Source organism: Diabrotica undecimpunctata, chromosome 7 (assembly GCF_040954645.1).
Source record: "Diabrotica undecimpunctata isolate CICGRU chromosome 7, icDiaUnde3, whole genome shotgun sequence".
NCBI lineage: Eukaryota > Metazoa > Arthropoda > Insecta > Coleoptera > Chrysomelidae > Diabrotica > Diabrotica undecimpunctata.
This window is the reverse complement of record NC_092809.1, coordinates 40033169-40055805: the sequence shown is the minus strand read 5'-3', so window position 1 is coordinate 40055805 and position 22637 is coordinate 40033169. Positions and strand designations below refer to the sequence as shown.

Here is a 22637-nt window from a genome sequence, read left to right as displayed (position 1 = left end):
TTTATTTAGTTTTATCTAATTTTATTTAATTTTTATTAATTTTATTTCATTTGATTCTTTTATTTTATACAAATATTTACAGTAATATTTTAAAATAAATTTGGTATAAATCGATTTGGTATTTGTCGAATTGTTATCAAAAGTTTTCAAAAAATAAAATGGCGTTTCCAAATCCTTACAGAAACTACAGCTCAGGGCCAGCAACCTTAGTTTGAGAGTCTTACGTTGCCATGAAGTGAATCTTTTAACATTCAATAAAATAATCAGCAACAATGTAATAGAAAACCAATTTGATAACATTTAAATGGTTTTTACCCATATATTTGCTTCACACATGTACACCTAGTAGCAGCACTGATAATGGAGTGGGCATTCCGAAAACGTTTTGTGACATAGCTTGAAAAGGTTCTTTTAAATAAATATACCATTTTATAAACGATTTTTTGATAAAATTTTACTTCTCTATTGGTAAGTATGTGGTTAATCATGGTTCCATGTCCTTTTTTATTTTAAAAGGTATACTTGTATGTATGTGGGAAAAATATATTATTTTCTTTTATTTCTGACATAATTTAGCCCAAAATAATCATACACTAGATCGCTGGAGTGTCGTTTATCGTCCGGCGTCTGTAGAAATTAAGATTGTTGACGACGAAATTTTACAAAGTACCGGTCGAAAATAGAAATTTGAAAAAAAGAGAAATACAAAAATAATATAGATAACAGGGATGTTTAAGCTATAGCCATAAATAAGAAAATAAATTAATTGAAATGTGGAAGCATTTTGATACGTTGCAGTATACAACAGAAATCTATATTTAAGGATCTATATTTAAGGATGCTGCATCTCACAAATTCTTTCATTCATTTAAAAAATATATTCACTCATTAGACATAGGTGTTTTTAAATCATTAGGTAGTTTTGGACAATCCTCTAGAGAATTATGAATGTAGCTTTTCGTTGAATATTGAAATTCTGTAATCTCTACTTTCACTCGCATTAAGAATTTTCTCAATTATGTTAATCATAGAAACTCACACCTGATGCGTATATTAATCCGAAACACGACCTACAATATTCGTTATGGCTCTGCTGCTTTATCGTAGGCATTAAACGTAAAGCAAACACAAACTCTTCGATGCAGTGACATAAAACCGATAAACCATAACTTTTTAGTGGTATCGCTTCATTACCGATTCAAAATCGCTCATATAAATGAATTTATTGTACAAATCTATGGAAGTATGTTAAATGGAGCGATTACCAATACTATACGTGAGCAATTTATATTGAAATTGACATTGTTTGTAGTTATGCGAAATGAAGCGGATAAATAGCTTTACTATAATTTAGTTAGGTTTTATTTCGTAAAAACGGCGCAATTGCCGTTGTCAAACTGTTGAGGCGTTGTTTGTTTGTAGATGGAAATTGTTTTATATGTATTTTTGACACATATGAATCATTGGTTCTACTTGATAACACTATACATATAGCGCGGCATAAGTTAGGGATATATATATAATTTCGGTTTACAACGTTCTTCGACGTCTTCCGATTTCCAATCTCCATCTCATTCTATCGTTCCATAGATCGTCTTCCAGTTCTCTTTCTCTGATTTCTTTATCAACTCCTTCTCTCCAATTTCTTCTAGGCCTTCCTGGTCTTCGCCTACCTCTTGGTTGCCATTCAAGAATTTGTCTTGGTATTCTATTCTCCGGCATTCTCCTTACGTGTCCGTATAAGTTAGGGATATTGACAATATATTGGTAATGGTACTTCATTCTTATTCAATTATTTCTAAGTAAACAACTAAAAATTATTATAGTTTTTAAAAAACATGAAAGGTTTAGACCTTATAAAGAGAATCAGACAAAAAAACATTCTAAGTATTAACAAAGTACCTGTACAGTAATTTGAAAATGATCTTTGTTCTCTCAAATGAGATAAACAAATATAATTGTTAAAAAATTACTTGACCGATTGTTATCATCTTTTGCAAATATAGTAACTACATAAAAACTCGCATTATGAAATGTGTTCATCGAGCAACCTCGATGAATGTGTTTTAGATGTTTTTATTGTTAATTTTAATAATTCGAAACAAATGAAAAACATGCTTACTTTCAGGTTTAATTTGCAATAACTTTTTTTGTTTATAAACATTTTTTAATGTAGAAAATCTCATTTTAAAGAGAATTTTGAAGTCGTCTGTTAACGTTTTTATCTAGAATGCGTAGTCTTTTAATGATATTAAAATGAATGAAAAAATTTCCTTTTTTTTGCTTAAATGTCATGACGCAGTAAATGTTCCGATAACCACACAATAATACGCCCTTTCCATTGACTACCCCCAGATATTTTAGTTAAAAAATAGCACACGGTAATTTTTCGATTTTTCAAGTGATTTTTATGCTTTGTTTCATGGGGTGACAAACTATAAACAAGTTATAAATTTCATTTAATTTAATTATTTATTTTTCTGAATAAAAAAATCATAAAGATAGTGTTAATTATTTATGTAGATAAGTGACTTAATTGATTTATACAGTTGTGTAATTGTTGTAGTATTGTTTATTTAATATTTAGCTTTACCCGCGGAGTAGCGGGTAGGAACTCTTTAAATTCTTGAAGATAGTCCTATCAAGGAAAATGAATCAATCCCTGTCCTCCGCAGATTCCGGGAGTTTCCTGACGCAGAAAACTAGTATTGCTTGTCAAATTTAACGTGATACTTGGCCGATTTGAAATTAGGCTCCACCCACGATGCGCATTCGACCACAACACAATTCTTCCTTATTATTTCTTGGCCCTTCGAAGTGCAAGGTACTTGTATAGTCTTCGACAAAGTTTTTTTTTATTTTACTTATGTTTAAAGTTACTGAGTATTGAAGAAATATCGTATTACAATAGATTTGACTTTTTAAATAATTATTGTTAAGTATTTTAAATTATAAACATGGATTTTCATTCAAAATTAGAAGGCAAAGTCTTGTCTGGACAAACGAGGGAGGTAATAGCAAATGTAATTTATTTTTATGCAGAGAGAAGCAATGCAAAATCCGCATGTTAAACATTTTAAAAAAGGTTAAGAGCGTGCTAACTTAGCAACGGGAGTAAGTATAGCCACTATAAAACGGATCTCTGGTGAAATGAAATAAGATCTGCCCCAAAATCCAACTTGGGCGATTTTGGCAAAGGTTTACTTCGGCGTACAATAGTAAATTATTATGTCACGCAAAAACGAGTTCCTACATTGCGACATATAACAAAAAAAATTAATGAAGACAATATTTATACAGGGTCGCATGAAACTTTAAGAAAAGTGATGAGAGATATGGGATTTTGATGGAAGAAAGCGAAGAATAACAGGAAAATCCTAATGGAAAAAACCGATATACAAGTGCTCCGGAGGAAGTTTCTCAGAAATATTAAAAAATATAGGGAAGAAAATCGGCCTATAATTTACATGAATGAAACTTATATTCTATTATTATATTCTCATAACCATGACAGATACTGGGGAGACAATACCACCGAAGGTTTGCACAAGCCAGTGTCCAAAGGGCAAAGGCTGATTATTGTTCACGCCGGCGGCCAAATGGGCTATATTTGAGATATACTTTATACGATATATTTCTACAAAATCTGCTTACAAAAATAAAATATTCGGGAAAGTTAATAAAGTTATACAGTTTAGTACCTAAATACCGGATGTTGACAGCCATCCTAACGGAGCTGGTATTATTCTATTGTAAAGAAATAAACAACAGATTAAAATATTTATGACTTATTAAAATGCTAAAATGCCGAAGATCCGAAGAATAAAAGTATATGACTATAATATAAATTATTACGACAATTCTAGTATAAAAATAAAATTAAGTAATACATGTTTCGTCGGTATGCTCCAGGTATAAGATTAACTACTGTTCTTTTATTCTTATATAGTTTACTGTAACGCAAATGTAAAGCTTTAATCTCTGCCAATATTCCTCTTATAAAATTACAGAACGAGACATTTATAGAAGTGTTCGAAAAAACTGCCACTTCAACATAACTGAATGGTCGATATTAATGAGTCAAATAAAATATAATTATTAGAATAATTTTTTTACCAAGTAACAAAAACAAAATATTTTGTATTTTGAGAAAAATTTCCGAAGGAAAAATTGAAACGTCAAAATAATATACATATAGACATATCATAGAAGTTCCATTAATAAATAAGGTCACTCTCTGTAAACTTGTAGTATCGAGTGTACCAACGAGGCGAAGAGACCGAGCGCATTATGTATCTCTTTTCCTCCGAATGCGTTCTCACTTAATTTTCTACGCAAGTGGACAAATTTGTCAAGTATCACCTTAAATTTGACAAGCTGTACCTGTTTAGGGTCCCTTGTCCAGGGTTACGGATATAACGGCAGCCACGACAAAGAAACAAATCTTCGGTATGGTGCGGATGGCGTAAGTGGCAACCCTCAATTATAGGGTTGATATTATAGAATCAAGTCAAATACTGGCCAATGGTTTTTGGCGGAGGAGCTGGTAGGCGGATGAATCAAGGAATGGTCAACGGCAAAAAAATGCAGAAGGCAACGGGGAACCACTGCATTAAAGACTCGTAGAGTACCCCTAGAAATCGTCATGGCAGTTAGTGACAAGCATCACCGTACTAATCATGGTTTTCGGATGCCAAGATTTGGCAGGGGGAGAAATAACAATGATGACAGGGCTCCTCAGGTCGTTAACTAACGAAATCCCTGCCTACTAAAAATACAAAATTCAACTTTTAAAAAGTTGGAGAAGGAAGATGTGAGCCTACTGTAGGACCATATTTACTTAACTCTCCTGAATTAATTGAACATAGCATTAGTCGTTTAATAACCAAGACACAGAAAAGAGTGACCGGATCAGCTAGTTTATGTATATTTTTGTGGAGATAGAATTCATTCATGATTTTTTATCTATAAGTCTATTTGTTATTATTTGTTAATTCAATGCCGATATTACCTATTACTGGATTATTTGGTCTTCTTTCAGTTTTTACGTTCAGGTCACCCATCATTATTATTGCTTACTGATTGCCCATTTTAAGAGTGACTATTTTTGTTGTTGGTACAATGTATCTTTTTCTTGTACTGATGTATCTTTATTGGAGGCCTATACGCCTAATATAGTTATTTTGTGTTCGTAGATATTTAGGTTCGCATTTACTACTCTTTTAATTCCCAATTTTATTTTGTTTTTTAGCCGCTTTATGGGCAAATTTTCCAGTTAATGTGCGTCCCTTCTCTTTTTTCTTTGTTTTTGTAGTGACAAATATCGATACTATATCGCAAGTTTTAATATAAAAAGTTAATTTATAAATGTGCCATTAGATCAGTCTTTGAAAATAATCACAACAATATTAGATAACGATGATACATTGACATCTAGAACAAAACTAAAAGTTATAATTAGTAACAAATATATATTTTGTTTATTTATTTATTTATTTATTATTGGACAACTAACAGGAGAATTTTACCATCATAATGGCATGTGGTTGTCTTTTTAAAGACAAATCACATGCTATGATTTTTCTAACATGTATTCTCAAATTAAAGTTGATTTCATGTAATCAAATGAACGGTCTTACAATAAAGTTGTCCGAGAAATGCAACTCAAAAATATTGACAATATTATTGCAAAGTCATCTGCTTTAAACTGTATAATATATATGTGAATTGTCAAAATGAATAAGACAGATAAAATTAAATTATTAGAAGAAATTTTTTTATGTAAAATAATTAAGGAATTGTAAGATAAGATAGAAATATAATAATTAAAAGGTTGTAAATAATTTTTTTATGACAAAATTTGTATAAAATTTTATATATTTATACTTATAATCAAATACAATACTTTCAATTTTTTTATTTATCCATACATATTTTTGTCAGCTTTGGTAAATAGTAATTTTGGCTTGAGATGTACGCGCGTATTTGTAAAATCCTTTAGAATAATAAGAAACATCGCTGTCGTCTTGAAATCGTGATCGGATAAGTCTAAAACAAGATCTGAAAGAGGCGCGTTGTCTTGCAAAATCCAAGTATGCTTTAGAAAATATACATAAAACTTTTCTGCAGGGTGCTATAGATCAACTGAAAATATTCCGAGATCCCAACATGGCAGCGGAACAATGCAAAACGGATTTCCAGGTTTGTATGTTTTATAGAATAGGTGTATCCATATACATATTGAAATTGAGTATTTTAAAATGTATTGAATAGTTCAGTAGGCTGGAAGGTTGGTGCCAAAGGAAAGATATAAAAACAGTTTGCTTTCAAGTTAAAAAACAGGCAGATGCTTTGAAAAGAATATATAATATTAAATTGTTTTTATTTTTTATTATTAATATTATATTGACTGGCAAAAACTTTTCAACTAGCCAATTTTAAATATTTTATATAAGTTTCTATCTACAGGGTGAGATTTTAGTGCTACCTTATTATGTAAAATAAATAAATTGTTTCTACTTCTTTATATACAAGGCATTTATTTCATAGCGATATTAAAATACAAATGGTCATAACTCGTTAAATACCTTGTAATATTACCCATATTCCCAGGACACCCATTCAGGGTGTCCTGAACCTTAAATATTGTATGTTTGCTTTACCACGTAGTTATTAATCACCCTGTAGAATTCGATATATTTTCCAAGCCTGGCCAAGCCAATTCAAGCCAATGGAGAATATCATTGCCTACATTTTTTCTAATTAACTGTTTTCAATATTTTGTACCGCAATGAAATTATTGATCAAAGTCGTTGCAAAAACTCACCCTGTATATATATATATATATATATATATATATATATATATATATATATATATATATATATATATATATATATAGGTAAGGCCTTAGAGTTGGGGTTTCAACATTGTAAAAAATGATGTTCACCCTATCCTTCATAATTCGACATGCTGGCATCTATAGTCAACACCCCGAGATATGAGCGGGAACGCAAAGTGTATTAATACGCTTATGATACCCAACTGACGCATCATAAGGGCCTTCACATTTTACTCTTTTTCAACTTGTCTAGAGAGAAATGTATTTAATCTTTCTTATCAGCCTCTCTTGGCGAACTCTTGTTTCTTCCGACCCCGAATGACTATTAGGTTTCCGATGGCAGATAGATCTCTGTTTCCTTCTACTACATACTCTTCACATCAAGACCACAACTGCGATAACGGAGGATAAGAAAATTCGAAACGACGAATTGGGAGACAGGCGGAAGTGGCAGCCTGACTTTTAGGCATAGTGTAGAAGCATAGACACCGAGTGACTGTTTTTATAAGTAGTTTTCTTCTTCTAGCCAACAGCTTCGGGTGACCGAGTTGGTAATAGCAAGGGCAACCCTTTGTCCTAGAAGCGAAAAATTACCTCTAAAATCGCATGAATGAAGAATGATCGACGGCGTGAAGCTGCGAAAAGCATCGAGAAACTAGAGAATTTAAGACCTGTAAGATATCCCTAGTCAAAAGGCGGGGACTAGGGATATCTTACAGGTGGCGCCCAAGAGAAGACAAACGCAGCAGAGGACGACCACCAACACGCTGGATGGACGACATTGGACGAATATCCAAGAAATTGCAACAAGAAGTACAGAACCGTGAAGAGTGGCGAAAAATGGGAGAGACCTATGTCCAGCAGTGGACAGAAGAGGTTGCATGATGATGATGATGAAGATATCCCTAGAAAAGTTATCATGGCAATCACAACAAGAAACTCAAACAGAACTGATCACGGTAATTGGAATCCGAGATCGAGCAGGAGAGGCATAAACCACCAAGATCACAGGGCCTCTCAGGTCGTCGGTGAGCGAAACATCTATAATATGCTGAAGAAAACACCTATACAATCTGCAATTCAACTTCTTCTTCTTCTTTTTTCTTCTTGTATGTAGTCTTTAAAGCCTGTTTCTTCTTCAATATTAGCCTCCTAAATTGTTTAAATTATCGCACCATCTTTTTCTTGGTCTGCCAGTACTTCTTCGTCCATTTGGTGACTTATCTCGTGCTATTCGTACTATCCTATCCTCTGCCATTCTACTTATGTGATCGTTCCATTCCTGTTTCTATTTTGTCACCGATCCATTTATGTCTTCTATATTGCATGCTCTTCTTATGTTTTCGCTTCTCTCCCTATGCAACAGACTTTTCTCTGATATTCGTGGGAGTATTTGCATCTCTGTTGTTTCTAGTATTCGTCTCGTTTTAGATGTGTCAGGTCTTGTCTCCGCCGTATATGTTAATATAGGTCTAATTGCTGCCTTATAGATTCTTGTTTTTCTGTCTTGTCTTAGGTGTTTGTTCTTCCAAATTGGGTCATAAAGAGATCTCGCCGATTTACTTGCTTTTAAGCTTTGTTGTCGTACTTCTTTTTTAATATCACTGTAACTAGTTATATCTATTCCCAGATATCTAACCCTTGCTTCCTGCTTTATTATTTTTCCATCAATTTCGATTTTACATCGTAGTGGGTATTTAGATGTTGTCATACATTTGGATTTTTCTGCTGATATTATCATATTGTATTTCTTGGCTGTTGTATTGAAGATGGGTATTAATCTTTGGAGCTTGTCTTCTGTCTCGGCGATTAATGCGGCGTCGTTTACATAACATAATATTTGGATTTCTTTGTTCTCCATTCTGTAGCCATGACATTTACCTACTGCTTGTATTATTTCGTCCATTATTATATTAAAGAAAAGAGGGCTTAACGAGTCACCCTGTCTGACTACTCTTTGTACTGGTATACACTGTGTTAGTTTTCCATTTATCTTTGCCTGTATTCGATTATGGAAGTAGATATTTTCGATCATTTGTATAATATTGATTGGTATGTTTCTTTTATACAGTGGGTGTAAGACGTCTTTGACTTGGATGCAATCGAAAGCCTTTGTCAGGTCTATAAAACATAGATATGCTGGTTTATTGTACTCGATGGCCTTTTCTTTGATTGGTCTTAGTACAAATACGGCGTCTACGCAGGATCTTCCGGATCTGAATCCTTGTTGTTTAACTTAAACACACAAAAAAATGGGTACGTGAAATGTACAAAGTCTTTAACAAAGTACGTATTTTATTGCTCTGGGTACCCCACAAAATCGCAATGGAGTAGCTATTGTCATCAACAAAGAAACCGAAAGATCAGTCAAAGGGTTTATACCGAGAAACAATAGAATACTTTCACTTACTTACGTTTCACTTATGAAATTAAACGCCATGCCGTGCAATATAAACCATCATTACCTATAGAATACGCACCGACATATGATAGCCTAGAGAAAGAAATGGACTTTTACAATGAATTAGACAAAACATTGGGAGAACTCAAAAAACAGGAACTGAATATTATTTTAAGCGACTTTAGTGCGAAGGTAGGGAAAGAAAGAGATGAAGAAATAGTAGGCGAATATGGACTAGGAATACGTTATGAGAGAGGAGAGAGTTTAGTTCAGTTATGCAAGAAAAACGAACTCATTATCAAGAACACATGGTACAAACTACCAGTCCGAAGAATATACACGGAAAGCCCCTAGGGATAACGGTAATAACATAGTATGAACTCAGATTGACTAGATCATTATAAACCAGATTTTGTAACACCTGTAACAAATCAAAGAACACAAGAAAGAATAGAAGTAGACAGACATAGACAATTTACCGTTACAGAAAAATGGAGAGAGTTAAAAATACAAGAAATACACGAATAAAAAGTAACAATAATACAAAAACGTAAATATAACAATCAAACAAAAAATCAAAGAAGCGAAGGAATTGTGACTATCAGAAAAATATGCAGAAATAAAAAGATTAGAAAACAATCTGAAAGCTTTAACATATACAAAAAATTATTGAAACAGCTGGTATATACAAAAAAAGGTATTGGAAATATAATGGACAAAAACAATAAAATAATAAGTTGAAGCAAAATAAATACATGAGAAGAATATATAAAAGATCTATTTGAGGATGATAAAAGAATGGAGACAATAGAACCAAGAGGTAGAAATCGGTCTATAATTACTAAAGGAGAAATTAAAAAAGGACTAAAATGTATAAAAATGACAAAGCCATGGGGCCAAATGAGATAACTAAAGAAATTTTAAGACTATTAACAGAGCACCACATTAATATACTAGTAGAATTGTTCAATGAACTTTACTTTACGGAGGATTGTCAGAAGAATAAGATTGGAGACGAAAAAATTTACGTTAAAGGAAAAGCTTTGGAGAAAGTACCATATACAATTACATACTTGGAATGTGAGCTAAATGGACACTGGGAACGCGGCCTTAAAAAAATCAACATATTACGATAGCTAGAGACGCTTTTAGTATTACGTAACAGAATACTGGGAATAGAAATTAAAACTGGAGTATTGAGATGCTCTGTATTCTCTGTCCTTTTATATGGAGTTAAAGCCTGTACGATTACTGACTTAACTGAAAAAAAAGGCTTACCACCTTTGATAGGTAGTGTTATCAAAGAATATGGAAAATATCATGAACACAACACGTAATAAATACGGAAACATTAATAAAGTTAAAAAAAAAAGGAAATATTCAACACTAAGAAGAAAAGAAAAATGAGCAACTTTGGTCACATACTAAAAAATGAAAAGTATGAGTTGACACGCGATTGGTTACACAAGTGAAAGTGGACTGGAGAGACGACGCATATCCTGCTTGAAAAATTTTTAAAGCAGTGAAGTGGAAAAACAACAATAGAACTGTTGAAAACTGCTGCAGACGGAGTAAAATGGGCCGTGATGATCGCCAATATCAGTAAAGGATGAGGCAAATGAAGAATAAGATATTATATATATATATATATATATATATCTTATTCTTATTCATATATATATATATATATATAAGAATAAAAAAAAAGAAGTACTTGTGACTCGTTTGGAACAAATATATAACTGTTTTGGATGGGTTGGAGTCAATAATAGGGCTATTGGTTAACTATTTTTTTATTCTCGAGCTTTCAATTGTGTTTACAATTATTATCAAGAGCTAAAAAAGACAAAATACTTACAAGGTTGAACTAAAAAGAAAAAACAATTTTTGTTAACTTACCAAATAAAAATTAGTTTGGTAAGTAAAAATCACTGCTTACATCTTCAAAATATTTAATACAAAAATGTTTTTATCTAATAAATGTTTCTCTGAAAAATTTTTATAATTTTGAAAACATTTTTTTAATATAAGAATAATTGAATTTATAAATAAGTTCCAAGTGATCCAAGTCTGGCATAGTCCATAATCCTTATTATAAATGAAACACCCTGTATATTTTTATGTTTTTTAAAAGATTATTAACAACCTAATTTCAACGAACTATATCATGTAGGGTCTATAATGAATAATACAAGGTGAAGTTCTGAAATTAATAATTTATCACGTGTTATGGTATTATTTTAAATTAGCTAAATACACTTCTACTCTAAGTGTCAGTATATTGGGGAAAATTTCGGTTTAGTAACCGTGTTAACATTTTTTGTCATGAATAGGTAAAAACTGTCTAGATAGTCCGCTAATTAAACTAAATCGGTAAATAATGCGAATTGTTATCAATCAGTTGTTGGTGTGTTGAAATTTTAAATTAAAATAATAAATGCCTAATTAAAAGCTAATTTCTTGCAGAAATCAAAATGAAATATTTAACTGATACCCACCGAATTGAGATTTTAATGATGATAGGTTACGGGGAGAATTGTAGAAGTCAAGTTGAAGTAGCAAACTTATTTAATCAGAGGTATTCTCAGTTGGCTAATATTGCACAAAGTCTATTGCAGTGTCTAAAATTTATGCACAATTCAGATAATTTGGACATGTCAAACCATTAAAAACAAAACCGAACTTTATTGAAGATGAGGTGAAAGTGAATATTTTGTTAAGTGTCGCAGAGAATCCAACGTCAAGTTCACGTCAAATTTCTCGTCAAAATAATGTGAGTCACATAACTGTCCTAAGGTATCTCCATAAAGAAAAACTTAATTCATGTAAATTGACTTTTGTGCAGGAGCTAACAGAAGACGATCCAGATCGTAGAATGGGTTTCTGCGAAAGAATGATGGATAAAATTAACACAAATAAAATAGCTCTTGGCACAATTCTTTTTTCTGATGAATCAACATTTACATTGAACGGAGAGGTAAACCGACAAAACTGTGGATATTGGTCAGTGAAGAATCCTTATTGGATGCGTGAGACACACACTCAGTATCCTCAAAAGTTGAATGTTTGGGCAGGTATTATAGAAGATCATATTATTGGTCCTATATTTGTAGATGGTAATTTGACAGCGGAAAAATATTTAAGCATGCTAAGAGACGATGTGCTTCCTCAGTTGGCTAACTTATACCCCAATCCAATAGATCCGACCCTACCGCATGTAACTGTCTGGTTCCAGCAGGACGGTGCAACACCCCATTATGTTTTAATGGTGAGAAATTACTTGAATGAAACCTTCTTCAATAAGTGCATTGGACGAAGGGATACTATTAAGTGGCCAGCTAGGTCGCCAGGCCTTACGCATTTGGATTTTTTTCTGTGGGGTTATCTCAAGAACAAAGTACCTATATGCAAAACAACCAACTAGCATTGAAGACCTCAAAGAAAGGATAACTAGAGAAATACGGAATATTTCACCTCAAACTTTAAACAAAGTTCGGGACGAGTTTTATAGGAGACTGTGGTATTGCCAACAACAAGCTGGAGAACATTTTGAGCAATAATTTTAAGGTAATCCAATCAATTACCTCGGGTATTCTATGAATTAATTGTCGTGAAGAAAATTATACTTAATTTCAAAATTGCACCTTGTATTATTCATAATAGACCCTACATGATATAGTTCGTTGAGATCAGGTTGTTAAGGAGCTTTTAAAAACATAAAAATATACAGGGTGTTTCATTTAAAATACAGATTATGGGCTATGCCAGACTTGCGTGGATCACCCTGTGCATTTAAATTTATGTTTAAAAAGCGCACATTTAAATTTAAAAGTTAAGGTATCTCAACGCTTTTTATTATTTTCTAAAATAAGGACACAAACAATTTTATTCCATAAGTGGTTTCCACACTGTATATATATATGAATATATAGTCGTGTAATGTCTAGTGGATGTTTTTTGTCATTATAAAATTGGCAATTCATTGTTTTGTTTGTCTGATATTCATTTACTGAAATCTATTTATTTATATAGAATATTTTTAGCATATCAATTAAAGACGGACGTTCACATACCCTGCAATTCACCATCCGCAGAATGTCAAATATTATCTCGCAGTGTATTTTCTTAATATTTTCTTATGATCCATTTTGAAGATAATGTTATTGTTCCGTAGAATAATATCCCATATGAAAACTCACACAATATGCAATGTCAACTTTGAGAACTGTAACTCAAAAGTCAACCAGCTGTAGTGAACAAAACTTACTTTGTGTTGACTTTGAAAGCAACGACACAAAGTTGTTCCTTTGGGTAAGAAGTTTTGTCTTAATTAGCTGTTGTTAGGGAAAGGATTATTTCAGAAGGTTTAGCAATTTTCTGATGTCGCTTAGAAAACGTTACCCATTAAATTAGCCGTGGTGAAACATCAAATCACATCAAACTGTGAGGCTCAAACATTACGTATTTTCTTAATTTAGTTTACGTTAGTTATTACTTTAATTTATTTTGTTCTGATACACTATAAGTAAAATTTGGGATGTTTTTTTTTATTATTTACAGTTACAGTAGGCAATATCGTAGCTTTGGATTGGATCATTACTTCCCTCCTTATCATATTTTAAAAAGTATACAATTCTGTATGATTCTCAATTTAAAAATAACAAAATTTAAAACAAAATTGAGAATAAAAACAGTTATCTGTCTTTAAACTATACTATCGACATAACACAGTTAATGTAACCTTCTTCGATTTTACGTTTTTTCTTGCACTTAACGGATCTAAATAAATATGCATACGAAGAGCTTTGATGGAAGAAAAATATTCGCAAACCTAACAAACAAATTTCAAAGACGGACTGAATGCGCAAATAAATTTTTGTGATAGACTAGGCATGAAGAAAACAAGAGCTACTGCTTATTACTCGCAATAGGTTGAAATCGTCGAGCGAATGAATAAGACTGTTGCAAGTATTTGACAAAAATGGTGTCCAATGGCAAAACTGGAACCAGTACCTTTTGTTCTTTGCAATGGTCTACAGCCCCGCTGTTAATGATTCAACGGGCCATACACTAACAAAAGTCTTTTTTAACGCGAGATTCTACTACCTTGACGTAGAATTCTAGAATTTGGATGTCAACCTGGAGAAGATAAAACTGGTGAAGATTAGGTGAACGAATTGAGAAGAAGAATGGACGAGTTGGTCCGTTCCCATTTTTAGATTGCAGTTATCGAATGAAGAAACAATACGATACCCAAGCCGAAAAGTGACGTTTTAATAAATACGACAAAGTTTGGCTAATCCTAAGGATCGAATGGCTGGTTTTTCCAAGTTGCAGCAGTTCTGGGAAGGTCTGTAACTCATTATGGAGAAGATTAACGATGTTATCTACCGAATAAGTAAGATTCTGAGAGAAAAGCCGATGATAGTAGACCATAAGAGCCTGGCGCTATTCGAAGGAGACCAAGACGTGGATGAAGAAGTGGAAGTAAAATAAGTCCAAGATGTACTTGATCTCATGTTTGAGAAATTCATGAGGGACTATTGAGGTACCGGTAAAGCAATACATCGTCTTACCACTAAAGAAAAGCTCTACTCGCACTTTCAGACGGCAACTTACTAGCCCATGCCATCTCGGCCAGTATTTAAGACGCACAACTATTGGAATTCATCTTTCGAAGGAAGTTTGGTCAAGTTGCATAACTTCAATGCCAACTGCCAACTCCTGGAAAAGCTTCGAAACTCCATGATACATCACTTAACCTTTTTTATCTGGTAACAAAAGACACTCCCCATGACCAACCTACCTAGCAAGATGTATGGTAGGCATTACTTCAATTGAGAGAGCATGTGCTGGAGTCCAAAAAAAAACGTGCAAAAGTTAGTTATGCCAAAGCTGGAGTGCCGTCAATCGAATTGGAGTATTGTCTTTAATATGGTGGAAGAAATCTTTAAAGACTAGTACTAATCTGGTACTAATCTGTTGCAATCCGCATATTTACTAGTGCGAAAACAATCCCTTACCACTTTTATACAACCTGGAGTTGTAAAAGAGAATGCAGTAGTCGATATCAGCATCCCGTTCCAGTTTTAATCCCGACAAGTTTCAAGGAGGAACCATCTTTGAAGGAGTAGACAATATAACTGCCGTTCAATGATCCGACCTACTCGAACATATAAAGAGAACGCAGCTGTTTTTTGCAGGTGGGTCAAGCCCGCCCTAAGAGTTCGAGAATGGTATAGGCTGTCACGAAGGTTATTCGGCGGGATTCCCCATCCTAGAAGTAGAACAGACTCAAGAAGCAGGTATCTACGTGACGTCATGAAAGGGTACCCGTTGTTCGATTCTAGTACATTCAAGGGAACTCAGATAACGGTTAATTAAATATAAATGGAGAAATTTTTATTGTAAGCATTTATTCGAAGATATGAACTTATATCGTGCAGAAATAAATAATTATATAAATTATTGTGTACTGTAAATAATTGTGAAGTAAACGTTGTAATAATAATCTAAGGACTAAATTAATAACAAGTCACGTTACTATATAATATTCCTATTTAACTCAAAGCATTTTTATACGATAATAAGAGTATGCTTTATCGTTTTTAATAATTTTGTTATTTTTGCTTTTCTTTATATTTTTTTTAATTTCTTATTTTTTTTAAAGGGTTTTCGAATAGAAGACGGAGATAATGATAATGTAAGTTTACGAAATGTAATAAATTGGACTAACATATCTAGAGAGGACGCTAAGGTTACAAACTACATATATTATTTCCAAATAGTATTGAACGATTTGTGTTAATGGGTTAAGTTTTAAGCCAAACTCATCCTACAAAAACACACCTTTATTAAAAGTGGTATCGAACTGCTGTGCTCTTTTTTATTGGGCATAATAGAGTTCGCTCTTTTATTGGAACGAAATGGAAATAATATTCTGTTGTATGTTATTTTCATTTTGTCCTATGTTTGTTTATTTTTGCATTAATATACATTTTTTTCGTGCTTTACATCTTTATTTTTTTATCTTTCAAGTATTGTGGTCACTTATTTCTATTCTTTTCGATGCGGGAAAATTCAATATCCAAATTCCAGGAAAAACATCTGTTACTTGTTAGACTAAACAACACGAAACGGAAACTGTGTAGCTATAATAGTAAATATAGAAATAGCTAGAGGAGTGCTATGATTTACATCCACTTTGAATAAACTTCCACAAATAAAGATTAACTTCGAGTCCTCTGACATAAATGTCATTCAGCCTAACGTACCTACAGCCAAATCTAGTAAATTAAAAATAAAAAATATTTGCCATAAAAAGTACTCTACTCTAAATGACTCAAGAACTCATATAAGACTCAGATGTACACTAACTTACTTTGGCCACATTATGCGTAATGATAAATACCGATTTTTACGGATATTCCTAGGGCATGGTTAACGTGGTAGATATTATCTGGGCATTGAAACCGTTGTGAGATAATAAGTTGGACAAATGGATGAGGAAATAAAGAGCCTGGAAGCAGTGAAAAATGTAGAGAAATTGAAAATGTGGACAAAATGCAGAAACATAATAACTGAGAAGGCATCGGAAATATTGGGTAAAACCAAACTAGTTAAACAAAAACGAATGGTTTGACAAGGGGTGCCAGCAAGCAACAGATAACAAAAATAGAGCATACCTAAAGGGAAATCAAGCTAAATGCACAAAAAGAGCAAAGGTGGATTACCGGACCCTAAGAAGGGAAAAAAAGATTACATAGATGAAAAAAAAAGACAATTTGAAGAAAAGCAGTTAGAAAACATAGTATATCTAAGAAATCAAAACGAAACTTGAAAGTTCTACAGAAAAAACAATATTAGTAAAGAGTTTAAGTCGAGAATAGGGAGCTGTAAGGATGGAAAAGGAAATATCCTGAGTGATACGGTCTCAATCTGGAACCGATGGGTTAAATTTTTTGACGCAAAATTTACCGGCCCTTATATCTAAGAAGCAGATAACACTGTAGCAGATCGAAATAATTGGAATCCCAAACCAATTGCCCAAGCCATTAAAAATCTTAAAAATAATGAAGCACCAGGAACTGATCAAATTTGTAGTGAGCTCTACAAGAATGTTGACGACGCCCTGCTATAAGCACTGCATAAACTTTTACTTCGTGTATGGAAAAATGAGACCATCGCGACCATAAAAAAGACGATCAGCTCCAGTGTGACAACTTCAGAGGTATATCCCTGTTAATAACTGCTTACAAAATACTAGCAAATATTTTCTATGGGTTACAAGTTTACATAGTTGGCATAGTTAGAAAATATCAGGCTAGATGTACTCCAAAAAAATCAGAAATTGACTAGATTCATTCAATAAGACAGATCTTCGAGAAAACAAGAGTTTAAGATTGAAACCATCAGCAATCCATTGAAAACCTAAATAAAGTGTATGGATTCCATCAAAAATGGTTTATCGAAAATGGTTTTGAATTATCATGCAGTAAATCACAAGTTTGTTTATTTACCAGACATAACTTTCCTAATGCCATTACAATCAATTTATGTGGGCACCAATTTTCCTTTAAAAACACAATTAAATATCTGGGAATGATACTCGACTATGATAATTGACCTGGAAGGTACTTATTGATGACATGTTGAACAGATGCAATAAGGGATTATACTTTCTTAAATCAATTAATAAAACTTGGTGGGGATCGGATGTTGAAGTATGTTTATTATTTTACAAAGCTTACATACGATCTATTTTGGATTACCGAAGTGTTTTGTATGGATCAGCAAGTAACGTACTACTAAACAAATCAATGTTTTACAGAACTCAGTCTTACGAATATATTTAGAAGCCATGAAATCGACTTCAGTACAAGCTTTATATTTGGAAGCCTTGGGACCTCCTTTAAATATAAGACGAAGTTTTTTGTTCAAAAAATATTTAATGAAAGTATACTCACTGAATTCATCTCTATACGAAAATATAATGACTTTGAATTGCCATGACCTGACAAATAAATATTGTCAAAAAAAGATATCTTACTTACTTTGCGAAGCGTATAATTAAAATATAGCACTTTTAAAAAATATAGATAGAACGATATTCAAAAACTAATCTTCTTTCTTTTTACATACAGATATTATTGTACTAAATTCTACTATCTATAACGAGCAATTACAAAGAGGCAATAGCACTATATAAAGATGCGTCTAAATCTCCATATGGAACCGGATGCGCTTTTTTTATACCATCGGGACATATAGAAAAGACATTTAAACTGAACCCGGAGACTTCGATTTATACAGCATAGCCTATTGCAATATATGAAGCTTTATTATATGTAGCTGAAGTTGATTATGCCCATATTATAATTTTGTCTGACTCCTTAGTAGTGTTAGAATCTATTGGTAAATATGGACCACCAAACTTACAAGACTGCCCATACATTTATACAATTAAACATATTAATCAAACTCTTTTAACCAAAGAAATCAATGTACATTTTCTCTGAATTAAAGCACATGAAGGATTTCAACATAATGAATATGTCGCCAAAGAAAGCATTTCAACCGACACTTGTATTTTACATAAAGTAACGCTTTCTGGTAGTATTATTTCTTGCAAGTCAACATTGCTTCAAGAGTGGAGCTACCAGTGGAAGGAATACGATTTTGTGAACCAAAATAAATACTCGTTAATTCAGCCAGATATTCATAAATTTCCTTGGTACAAGTCTTGTAGAGCTTCTAGGAGGAACTTAACTTCCATTATTAGAATAAGATTCGGGCACGCATGTTATCCAAAACACTTATTTAAAATACAGGTTTTGAATGATGATAAATGTGAGCATTGTGGAGAGAAAAGTGATTTAGATCATATATTTTTTGGTTGTTCTAAAAATACAGTCTACTCATCCAAACTTATAAATGATTTATTAAAATATAAAATAGCAACTCCTTGGAACATACTATATTTTTTATCACTTTTTCTCTGTAGATGTTTCCAACTCTAATTAAATTTTTCAAAGACAGCAAATTATCATTTTAATTCTCTATAAATTATTTAGTTAATCTTGTTACCTTTGTTTTAAACCATTTTTGTTTAACTTCCTGCTCTCCGTAACGTAGTGTTGTGTCTTATATAAATCAATGCCTTGATAAGTCCCTAGGCGAGAAGAGTGTGTCCCTGTTCTCCTAATATCGATGTTATCTTTTATTTTGTTAGGGCATTTAGGTAAATTATAATAATGGATTCCGTCTTATTCCTTTTGTGTCTGGCGTATGCAGCCTTTCGTCGACTTCAAGGCTGCATAAGACAGTGTCAAGGAAACTGTACTATACCAATCCATACGTGAGTTTGGTATATCAGAAAAACTTATCCGATTAACGAGAATACCAATGTCTTAGTTAAAAGCCATTGTTAGGATACAGAGAGAAAATTCTCGATCCTTTGCGATAAAGGATGGACTCGGACAAGATATTGTCCTGGCTTGCCTCGTATTTAACATTGCCTTGGAAAAGGCAGTCCGAGACAAACGCATTAGAGATAGCGGTACTATTTACAATAGATCAATAAAAATATTAGCATACGCTGATGAGATTGACATAATAGAGCATAGATATTGAGCAATATTTCCTAGAATTGGAACGGCGGTAAAACAGATCCGTCTAGTCGTCAACGAAGACAAAACCAAGTACATGTACAGCATTTAACAGTCATATCTTTTAAAGTATTGACAGCTTCACATACCTTGGCTCGCTAGTGACTACTGCCAATAAAACAAGAAGAAGAAATTAAAAAACAAATAAACCTTACAAATAGAGCATACTATGGACTCCAAAAACTATTTCACTCAAGAAATGTCCAAACAAAAACTAAAATTATTATATACAAAACACTGCAAGGCCGGTCCCCAGATACGGGGTGGAAACAGGGACTTTAACGCAGAAGGATAAAAGACCTCTGGGAATATTCGAGCGTTAGATACTCCGCAAAATATTTGAAGCTATAAACGATCAAGGGTAGTGACTCAAAAGATTTAATTTCAAATTATACCAACTCTTTAATGAACCATATGTCGTAACGTTCATTAAAATACAGAGACTTAGATGAGCCAGACATATAAAATGAATGCCTGACAACATGGTTGCTAAAAAGCTAACGACAGAAACACCTATAGGAAAAAGAAGCAGAAAATGGAGTTGAAACCGACTTAGGGATACTAGAGACCAGAAGATGGCAACACGTTACCAGAAACCGAACAGAATGGCGACTAATCTTAGAGCAGGTCAAGATCCACGTAGGATTGTCGAGCCAAAGATGATGATGATGATAATGGTAGATAATATCATAAGAAAATATACACTTTAAAAGAAGAATATTCTGTAATTTACTCTCATTAATGTTTCTTAAAGTTCTGTAGTTCACTAACATCATTATATTTCCCGAAATTTTTGGTTGACCCTAGGTAAATAAAATCACTTTGATTTTTTGATAGACAATTTTTTATTTTTGTTGTTTTGTTGGGGTATGTGACTTTAAAGATCATAATTGCGCCGATTTTGTAGATGTTTTTATATTCTAATTTAGTTTATACTAAGATAAAGTTTATAGATCACTTTCAAAATTTTAAATCATCAGCTGGTCATCAATAAAAGTGTGTATTTTTATTCGTGTCTGTCGGTTAATTTGGATTCGTATCAGTACACATATCAAAAACTATTGTTGATATACTACAAACAATTTTTACTCTTTGGTTGGTTTTTATTAGTTCCGTTTCGTTTGACTACTCTTTAATTGCGATATTTTTTGATAGCTCTGATTAGGTGTATTGGGTATCTTCTTTTTTCCATAATTTCAAATAGTTTGTGTGTATCAACCCAGTTGGAATTTTTAATAAAAAATGTGTTTCTTTATTTTACAACAGTGGCGTCCTCTCTTTTGACATGGTTTACTAACAAACTAACATTTTTATGGACTGATATAAACACGACAAATAATAATTTTTTATTTTTATTACTAAATTATTTGTATTCATCTGGTTCTTCTATTTTACCAAATGTATTTTCACTAACTTTAAACTTGAATTAGTCAGAAATAATCTTTGTCAGGAGTCAGTGTAATAATTAAAGAAAACTTGATTTTGCTTATATTTTTACCAAATTCACTCAATGAGAAATAATGCTCAAACTAATCTATCTGTATATATGGTTGTGGTCTGTTAACACAGATAATATACACGCGTGGACAAAAATATCGAATATTTTCGAATTTTACATTTATTTTTTTTTTGTAGTCACTTTATTTCAAAAAAATTTTAAATTACTGATGACACTCATATAGTAGGCTGATATACGCAACTGGTTTGAAATAGTTTGACCTTTATTTTGACGTTTATTTGGCGTTTAGTGTCATTAGTACATTTTATAAGAAAATACCTTCTTCACGTGAAGGAAAAATCATACTAATTCGGTTATTTTTAGTTTACTTTATTGAGTTTAATTAAAAATTGTTTTGAGTATGCCACCAATTCGATACTGCGATGAAGCCCAAGTGGCACAGATAGTAATTTTGTACGAGAAAGGATATGCACAAAAAGATATCGCACGACGTCTCACGAGAAGTCAATCTAGTTCCAAATACTTTAAAAAGGTACCGCGAAACAGGAAATTTCGTACGAACGCCTGCTCAAGGACGTCTAAGCTGCACAGCCTTACTTGATTACCGTTTTTTGGTTCTTATTCCTACACTAAATCGCTCATTGACATCGATGCACGTCAGAAATGAGCTATTAAATATTAGACAAGTTAATGTAAGTTCAGAAACAGTTAGACGAAGATAAAAAAAAGCAAATTTAAAACCCAGACGCCCCTCACGTCTTCTGAAAAATCATAAAGCTCGTTGTTTAGAATTTGCAAGAACACATATTTAGTGGAATATTGACAACTGGAAAAATATTCTTTTTACTGATGAGACCAGAATCCTATAATGGAAGCTAGATGGTCAAAACCACGTCTACTAAGAGTTGGAGAACTATTCGCCAGCTGCATTTTCGCCCAGACCGTTAGTTTTGGAGGTGGGGGCATAATTCTTTGAAAGGGTATTAGTTGGGAGATACGCATCGCATCTGTGGAAGTGATTGAATGGATGACTGGTGACTCTTACGTTTAAAACATCCTGCAAGATCATGTTTTGCCATATGTTGGTAACATTGGATATGAAAAAATTATGTTATTGCACGATAATACTTGACCACATGTCGCTGCCATAGTGAGTAAATACCTTGATGAGGTTCAAATTCAAAGATTGGATTGGCCACCGTTCAGCCCTGATTTAAATCCAATAGAGCATATGTGGGATCACCTAAAGCGCCGCGTACGAGAAAAAAA

At 32.8% G+C, this 22637-nt stretch overlaps 1 protein-coding gene across 7 annotated transcripts in view; it reads left to right on the top strand.

The window, feature by feature from the left end:
- Mp (collagen XV/XVIII-type protein multiplexin) overlaps positions 1-22637 on the top strand; it is a 1493071-nt gene that overhangs the window by 1236750 nt on the left and 233684 nt on the right. For 5 of the 7 annotated variants that reach the window (XM_072537153.1, XM_072537150.1, XM_072537151.1 and 2 more), the window contains exons 5-6: positions 6130-6201; positions 15913-15945. The exons of the other annotated variants lie outside the window; for them this stretch is intronic. In XM_072537153.1, coding sequence (XP_072393254.1) covers positions 6130-6201; positions 15913-15945 — 105 coding nt within the window. The remainder of the gene's footprint in view (positions 1-6129; positions 6202-15912; positions 15946-22637) is intronic. 7 annotated transcript variants of the gene reach the window in all.